Source organism: Neohortaea acidophila, assembly GCF_010093505.1.
Source record: "Neohortaea acidophila strain CBS 113389 unplaced genomic scaffold BDY17scaffold_2, whole genome shotgun sequence".
Lineage (NCBI taxonomy): Eukaryota > Fungi > Ascomycota > Dothideomycetes > Mycosphaerellales > Teratosphaeriaceae > Neohortaea > Neohortaea acidophila.
In genome coordinates, this window is record NW_022985511.1 from 2224018 (window position 1) to 2233491 (window position 9474).

Genomic DNA, 9474 nt, shown 5'->3' on the forward strand with positions numbered 1-9474 from the left:
ATTGTTTGCAAGGAATGTCAGCACGCCGTGTGGCCACAAGAGGTTCTACGGCATTTACAAGGCAAGCAATACCAGGTTCTATTACAAGCGGCCCGAGCCATTGCCATAGAGGTACAAGAATAGCCCGGAGTAATTCACAATAAGACCGATTTAGCTATTCCGCCATATATCTATGGGCCTATTGCCGAGTTGCCATTATACACCGACGGATTGCAGTGCCGTGTAGAGCCCGAGAGGTGTTCACAGATATTCCGTGATCAGAAGACAATACAAAAACATTAGAGGGAAAAGCACTAATGGTCAGTAAAGTTACAGAAGGGCAGGCCACAATCCACCGATAAACCAAGGATCTAGCGACAATTAAAACAGAACACTAAGAGAGTATATTGCCAGCGATTTTTCCCTAGCCGCCATGGATCCTAGTACATTGAAATCCGAAATCTAGATGAAGTACGACCCGAGTAGGTACACGCGAGCACTAAGGAGGCAGCATAGGCCCAAGCGTGGAAGCAGGCCAACGAATATTAGGATCAGATGTAGAAGGAGAGCGGCAGTCAGATCCAAAAGGGCGAGAAGGACGAAGTTAGCCTATGGTTAAAGCGGACAGGGTAGATTAAATATTTGGAGGGGTGTAATCTAGAGGATTTATTACAATCTATTCGAGAGCCTAACACCGACGAGGAGGACGAGCCCGAACCTATCGCAGCCGCCGTTTGGCAGGCTATGTCCGACGTCGCTACACAGAGCTAGGCCACCGTCGAGCGTAGTAGAGTGATGTTGCGATTAGAGGCCATACGGACGGAGATGCACTAGACGCGGTACCACCTATTACAGCCGTATTAAGACGCCAAATCCATCAAGGACCGTTGTCGCAGTTGGCAGCAGATGTTGATGTTTTTCGTGCGTACGTAACAGCTATATGAGTAGAGGAGTCCTGCGTATCGATTTAGTAAACGATAGGCTAAGGCATTTCGAGAATTGATCGCCGTAGTAGAGGCGGTAGTAGAGGAAGAGAAGGAGGAGGAGGAGGAGGAGGAGGAAGGTTAAGAGTAGGACAGCGAGGATGAAGATAAGAATAGCAACCTATCCGAGTCAACTAGCAACAATCTACCGCCATTGACCAAAATCCAAGCAGCGTGTTTAGCGTTTTGCGTGGAATTGTTGAACCAACGTATCTATAACCGCGAGTATGATATGGCATTAGTGTGTGCTACGGCCGTGTTAGGCGTCTATCCTACACGTAGTAGATTCCGCGATCCCGAGTCATATCCGCCGATTTTGTCCGCTATCATTAAGGTAGCGCATTTCATGGTGGTTCAAACCGCGGAGGAGTTAACGCCGTCGATGATAGACAACGATAAGTTTAGTCCGTGTAGTAACCTATGTGATTTCGACGACAACGGGTATAAGAGCAACGATAGGGGGAGTACCCCGATCCGTCGATGTAAACCACCACAAAGCAGTTTCGAATGGGTCTAGAAGATGATAGACGCGTTCATGGTGCGCGGCACAGGCAGTCCCATCTAGTAGTTATTAGATTTACGGACATATAGGTTAAAGATCCATTACAACACGTCCGCCATTGGCCACGTCAATTAGAAGGACAAGTACACGTTAGAATACAAGGCGTTGCGGTTTAGCATAGATTAGTTCCGCGGCATAGTGTATTAGTTATGCGCATCCGCGCGGTAGGCGTTGACAGAGGACGTGTTATTAATGCGGGACGCTACGGGGATCCCTAGCATTCTATGGGACGCGATCTACGATGATCCTACTAACAGAGAGGTCGGGTAGAATTAGATTCAGGATCAGCGGTCGCGATTGCCTATCAATAGATCTAGTTGGTTATATGAACACATCTAGAACCAGCCCGAGTTACGCGATCGATTCGTACAGAGCGACAGCGCGAGTAGATTTAACCGCGAGCGCGTACGGGATTATATGCGGGGGATCGCGCGGTTTCGAGGGTTGTTGTTAATATTAATGCACATCACAGGTAGGCAACCTGCGAGAGGGTCGGAAATATTAAGCGTCCGCCATCGAAATACCGTCGTAAGAGGGCACTACAATTTGTTTGTTAAGGATAGAACCGTGGTGTTTGTGACTAAGTACTACAAAGGATATCAGATAAGCGGTAATGTGAAGATCATCTATCGATATTTGCCGCGAGAGGTAGGGGAGTTAGTGATGTGGTATTTGTGGTTGGCGTTGCCATTCATCTAGTAGATCGAGGCAGTAGTGTAGTAGAAGAAGGGCGCGTCCGATCATATGTGGCCCGCCGACGTAGACAGTAAGAAGTGGACTACCGACCGCATAAAGGAGGAGTTGTAGCGGGCGAGCAGCGCGGCGTTAGGGCAACCCATCTACGTGGCCGCGTACCGCAAGATCGCTATCGCTATCAGTCGATAGTGGGTACGGGGGGCGACCTAGTTCTAAGGGGACGAGGGGGATAAGAATACGGAGTGGCAGAAGGAGAATATGATAGGGGAGGCGGCCGACGAGCAAGCGGCGCATTCACTATACATCGCCGGATTGATATACGCCCGAGAGAGCATAGAAATGTCCGGAGCGACAGGCGACAAACGCCGGTAGTTTCGCGTAGTTAGTACGGATTGGCATCGATTTTTAGGGTTCGAATCGACGTAGATCAAGGACGAGAAGACGGATTTGAAGCAGAGGCAGTGCCTATTTAAGCACGACGTAGAAGCGGAGCAATTCCATCGACGGGTGTAGTTGCGATAGATAGACGCCATGTAAGAGTTAGGGTTGATAATAGGGGAGAAGGCGACGTTCCGTAGTGTCTAGAAGGAGGCGATAGATGCTATCTAGCGTGGCGAGAGTCCTGTGGTCGCTATCATGCCGACCGGCGTAGGGAAGAGCGTGTTGTTTATGTTACCCGCGTTTGTAGAGCCTAGAGGGGTCACCGTCGTGGTAGTACCGTTGCGGGCGTTACGTAAGGACATGATTTTTCGATGTGAGAGGTTAGGGATCCGATACGCCGTATAGGATGGCAGGGTGGCTGTGGACAGCGCGTCCATTGTGTTGATCACACCCGAGAAGGCGACTAGTGCCGAGTTTGGTACGTATTTGAACCGGATCCGACAGACGCAGCGATTAGATCGGATCGTAGTGGACGAGTACCACGTGGTGTTGAATGATCAGTTGAGTTTCTGCAAGCATTTGCAGCAGTTAGGCAAATTGGCTATGGCGGAGACACAGATAGTGTTGTTGACCGCGACATTGCCGCCTATAGTGGAAGAGCAGTTGTTTTAGAGGATATATTAGGTACGGGAGGAGGTGAAGGTGATCCGGGCGTCTATAGTGCGAGCTAACATCTAATACAGCGTGGTTAATAGAGGCCCGTCGATCCTAGAAAGGCAGGCGCAGTTACGAAAGATAGTAGAGGAGGTGTTAAGTGACAGCTAACTACCTGGAGGCAAAGTGGTAGTGATATGTGAAAGCAAGGACCATGTAGAGGAGATTATGTAGGCCGGATTGTTTTAGTGTGAGATATTCTACGCGGATCTGGCGGAGAAGAGTAAGGAAGAGACATTAGATGATTTCCGTAGTGGGATCGTCTATGTCATCGTCGCTACTAGGGCGTTTAGAATAGGCATCGATATTCTGGATATCCGGTTGATTGTGTACGTCGACAACCCACGGAATTTGATGGATTATGGCTAGGCGAGCGGGCGAGCAGGGCGCGATAGTTTAGTTAGTAAGGCGGTGATCATTCGAGGGGGGATCGATTTTGGGGATGAGTTGGTGGAGGAGTATATAGATCCTAAAGAGTCGTAGTGTCGACAGGTCGTAATCGATCGGTATTTAGATAGCGACACCACGCGGGATCGATGTGGCGAAGGGGAGTAGTAGTGTGATGTTTGTGTAGCGCAGGAGAGTGATAGAGGCAAGTCAACCTACGGATTCAGAGTAGAAGATGTAGAAGAAGTTAGGGTAACCTAAGTACCCGTAAAAGAAGGCGTGGCAACCTAAGCACGAGGAATAGAAGGCGTGGCAACCTAAGCACGAGGAATGGAAGGCATAGCAACCTAAGTACCCGTAAAAGAAGGCGTAGCAACCTAAGCACGAGGAATAGAAGGCGTAGTAACCTAAGCACTAGAAAAAGGAAAAGTCAAAGTAACCTAAGCACTAGGAAAAGGAAAAGCCATAGCAAACCACTAGGTTACAAATGAGGAAGCCTAAGCACAGCAGTAAGAGCATCAAATCCGACGCGAGATCGCCGTCCAAGATCAACAGCGACAGACACCCAGGGCGCGACGTATAGAGCAAGTACGAAAGTCAGCGTTGTTCTACGAGGAGGTAGAGTAGCGGTTAGCAAGATAGAAAGGCATTTGTGTAGTGTGTTACGCTAATGAATTGCCCTATTACCATCCTATTAGCCGGTGTCGAAACCAAAGGAGTCAGCTAGTAGAAGTGGAACGGGCGATAGTGCAGCGGAGTGTACGGTTTGAAGTGAATACAGGGTGTTATTAATACGGCGCACCACGACAGATTTGCGATCGATAGACGGCGGACGGATAGCACTAGGATCCTAGGCCTAGCGCTAATTGCTAGTTTTATAGAATCATTATTAGGGTAGTGTACGGGGCCAAGCATGCATACCCCCGGATATGGGAAGAGTGGGTTCGGCGCGTAGAGTAGCCGAAGGAGGAAGGAGGAATAGGAGTGAAGATTGAGAAAGCGTGGGGCCGAGCGAGTAGAAGTAATAGATATGAGTGTAACGGATTGTTAGAGGCGTTCATGTGGATCACCGAGAAGATCAGCAATAGGTAGAGGAGGATGCGATAATGTGAGTAGGAGGTAGAAGGAGAAAAAGATGGTAAAGGTTGGGTTTAGCGATAGCGACAGCGATAGGGAGTGATGTAGTCAATGTATCAGCCCTAAAATTTCGGCAGTTATAGGGAATAGTACATGATGGGATTTGTGCGAGTTTGAGACGTGTAGTGTTGATATCAGTAGCACAGTGAGTTTTCGAAGTGGAAGGGTTAGGGTAGAGTTGGATTTCGGGGGTGGTAGCGACGATTCCGCGTGATGTAATAGGTGTATTAGGCCAACAAAGTCCGGGGTAACAGAGAATAGTAAAGAGAAGGGATTGTGCGAGTTTCGGACATGTAGTAATAGTGTAGGGGATAGAGTGATTTTTCGAAGTAGTAGGGTCAAGGTAGAGGTGGATTTAGGGAGCAGCGACGGCGATGTGGGGTGATGTAATAGGTATGTTCGCCCAGAAAAAAAATCAGGGTGAGGGAGAAAGGTGCGAAGAAGGGATTAGGGGAGTTTCAGACATGTAGTAGTGATGTAGGTAATGATAGCGAGTTTTTAGAGGATCATGTGTAAGGTAGAGACAAATTTCCTAAAATCGCAAGTGTAGCACACAGTAGTATTAACAAGACCACATTAGGCAGTAGCTAGATCGACATGAAATCGACGTAGTAAGATAGTAAGCCAGGTGAAAAGGCAAAAGAAGGGTTGGATTGCGAGGGGGACACGCGCGTAGCAGTCAGTAGCACGTTGTAAGAGGTGTAGTGGTTTTGAGTAGAGGTAGGGATAACAGCCGTAATACCGTAAGATGTGACCAACGAATCTAGGCCGAAGGTTTCAGAAGGCTAGAATACAGTAAGGAGAGTAGTTTTAGTCAGTTTCGGGGTTGTAGTAGATGTGTTTAGAGTGTAGTGATTTTTTTCAGAGTTAGGGTAAGGGTGAATCGAAGTTCGAGAGAATAGTAATGGCTAGATCAAAGGCGAGGGTAGAAGAAGTAAGGCAAGGATGATTAACAAGGGTAAGTAGCATGCGGAGAAGAGAACACAATAGTCAGGGCCGTGTTTAGGGCTTCGATAGCAACGCGTTAGTGGAGTGCCACAAAGGGTGTACAACATCCGCAGAGTTAGATTTCAGGGGATTTTAGAGCAGCGACGACAGCATCGTAGGATGTGACAAGTACAATGATACCAAATGATTCGAGGGTGTAGGACCACATTAGAAGAGTAGTTTGTAGGGATTCTAAGCATGGGTTACCGGCAGGGGAGATAGGATGATTTTTCGGGGTCAGGGTTAGGGTGAATCGAAGTTAGAGGTAGGTAATCGAAAGGATCCATTGCCCGTCTACGCGACGATATGCACAGAGCGTATAGCAGAAGAAGTGGGAGCGGGGAGGGAACTAGAATAGGGTGAATTGAGTCCGAAGGTAGGGGGAGGTGCAGGGAAAAGCGGAGGTGAAGTGCAGGTACGGTAGTGGTACATATAGGTGTCATGTAGGCGGAACAGCGGGATAATCGCCGTGGTAGCAGCGCGGGAGCGGGGTTGTTTGTATATGGCGGCATTCCTATACATTTTCCCTACGTAGCGGTCACCGTGAGGGTGGAAGCATGCGGGCCGGCGACGGGTATACCGGCACGAGGATGTCTAACTGTATCTACATTAGAGTTTTTAAAAAACTCTATAGAAAATCTACTAAAACCTCCAAGTTTTTTTAAAAAGTAAAATATAAATAGAGTTTTTAAAAATATTAGTTTATAAAGATAGGATTTATAAAGTAAAGAGATTAAAAGAATAGATTTTATAAAAACTCCTTTAGTATTATAAGAATTTAGATCTATTTATTTATTTTAGTTTAAAGAAATCTAATAGACTTAAAAAGTTAGAAGCTAGTTAAAGTACATTCGAAAACCCTTTTAGCTTAAACTTTAAATAAATTTAACTATAATAGTTTCTTTTAATATTATTTTAGTTTTATTTAATTAATAAAAGAAAACAGAAAGAAAAGAAGAATAAGTACTTATTTAAAAGATTAGGATAAGAAAAGTTAAAAAAAAACTTTAATAAAACTAAAATAGTTATTTTAAGTAATTAAAGTGTTTTAAGTTTATATTAGAGTTTAACTAAGAGAAAAAGAATATATAAGAAAGCTCTTTTTATTTTATCTTTGTCTTTTCTTTTATATCTACTTTAAACTACTTTAATTATAACTAACTATTTAAAAATGGATTTAATTACTTTAAATCAATTACTTATAAATAATAAAGATTATATTAAAGGAGATTCTTATAATAATTCTACTATTATAGAAAGTACTTATACTAATAATATAGAGAATACTATTCTAAATTATAATATAGAAATTAAAGTTTTATTTTGTACTATTTGTAAAACTAATCTAGATAGAAATAACTATTTAAAACATTTAAAAGATAAACATTTTACTATTTATAAAAGTTATAAAGAATCTTCTAAATTAGAAGTACTTAAAACTAATATAGAAGAACTAGAATTTAATGACTTAGCTAAATTAGAAGATATTTTAAAGCCTAATCTATTTTACTTTAAAGAGTTAGATTTAAATTTAAAAGGATATAAATGTATAGAATGTAATTATATTAATATTAATTATAAAGAAGTTAGAATTCACTTTAATACTAATCACTTTAATAGTAATAAAAGTAGTAAATCTAAAGTAAACTATATTATAAATCAGGTTCCTTTACAATATATTAAAGGTAATAATAAAAATACTAAACTATACTTTATACCTAAAATACCTAATATAAGTAAAAAGAATACTAGTACTAACTTATATATTAACTCTAATAGTTCTAATTCTAGTATAGAATCTATTACTTCTAAAAAGTCTAATAGTTCTAAAGAACTAGATTTAAAAGAAGATATTATAAAAGATTATCTTAAAGAGAATTTAGAAGAGAATAAACTAAATAATAATATAAATATTAATAATAATAGACTTTTAAACTCTTATATTAAGAAATCTAATATTTATATCTTTTTAAAAGATAAAGATAGAGAGTCTTTAGTAAATCTAGTATATAATATTAAAGAAGAAGATAAAGATCTAAGTGTTTTTAATAGAATAGACTATAATAAATTAGAAGATATTATTATAGATTGTTTACTTTATATACATTCTAAAATCACTAATATAAGCTTAGGATTAAGACAAAAGCTAAATCAAAATAATAGTAGTAATACTAGAGTATTTAAAGACTTTATACCTTTAGAGAATAAGTCTACTACTAAGACTTACTTTACTTATTATGCTAAACTACTTAGCTTTATTATTAAAGTACGTTATATTAAAGGGAAATATAAGAATACAATAGGTAAAGAAAGAACTTACTTTGATTTAGTAAAGAACTTTACTATTAACTTAGAAGCTAAAGAAGCTTTAAAGAATATTATTCCGTTTAACTTAGATTTAATAGATTTAGAAGATAAAGAACTAACTAAAGAGAAAGAAGAGTTTTATACTTATATTATAGAGTTTTACATTAGTTTACTTAAAGATAATACTACTTTAACTTTAGATAATAATACTAGTTTAAATAATATAGTTCTAAGCTACTTCTTTATAACTAATCTAGATATTAATACTAAAGAGATTAAAAATATAGATCTAATAGGAAAGCTTACTAGTTATATTCTTTATAATAGTAAACTACTTACTATAGAATATTTCTACTTTAAAGAGTTAAATAATATAAAGTATACTTATAATGATTTTAATGATTTTCTTTCTACTTATTTAACTAATAGTTCTAATAATTACTTTGAATTCATTAGTATTCTAAGGCCTTATCTCTTAGCTTTAAATAAAGAAAGAGAATCTACTAATTATATTATAAAAGAAACTAGTTTAAATATTATAGAATATAATACTATAGAGTATTCTATTACTAAGATTAAAGAGCTCTTTAAGAATGTTTATATTAATTTAGAAGATATTTTACTAAAGAAGCTTTTAAAGATAACTTCTATAGATTCTTTAGATATAGACTTTAATACTATAAATGATAATACCTTTATAAGTAATATAGATTATTATATAATAGATACTTTAGAATTAAAATATCTTAAAACTAATAGGCCTTACTTTTTAACTCAATTATTAACTAAAGGAACCTATTATAATAAAACACTATTAAAAGATATAAAGAAAGATACTAAGACTTTAAGATTTAAAGATACTAATATAGAAATATTTAATACTAATATTAATAGGTTTTTAGAATACTTAACTCTCGCTATTTATTTATATAGCGGAGGTCCTTTAAGAGGAACCGAATTAACTACTATACTTTATAAGAATATAGAAACTAAAACTAGAAGTCTAATATATAATAAAGAAGATAATACCTTTATAATTTCTACTAATTATAGTAAGACTAATAATATTACTAGGAAGAATAGAACAAATATACGCTATTTACCGCCTTATTTAAGTAAACTATTAATTATATACTTAGTATTAATAATACCTTTTAAAGATTACTTATATAAAAACTACTATAACTTTAAAGACTATTCTAGTCCTTATCTATTAACTAAAGATAATAAAGTAATAGAAAGTAATACTATTAGTAGGATCTTAAAGAGAGAATCTAGTTTATTATTTAAAGAAGGTTTAACTATTAAATCTTATAGAAAGATTATTAATTATATAATTAA

General features: G+C 39.0%; 1 protein-coding gene across 1 annotated transcript; it reads left to right on the forward strand.

The window, feature by feature from the left end:
* Positions 1 to 6997: 6997 nt before the first annotated feature.
* Positions 6998 to 9248, forward strand: BDY17DRAFT_308310 (uncharacterized protein; the record flags this gene model as incomplete). The annotated part of the gene is made up of 2 exons (XM_033735198.1): positions 6998 to 9185; positions 9208 to 9248. 2 exons carry the CDS (start codon positions 6998 to 7000, stop codon positions 9246 to 9248), a joined length of 2229 nt encoding a protein of 742 aa, XP_033593537.1.
* Between the last annotated feature and the right edge of the window lie 226 nt (positions 9249 to 9474).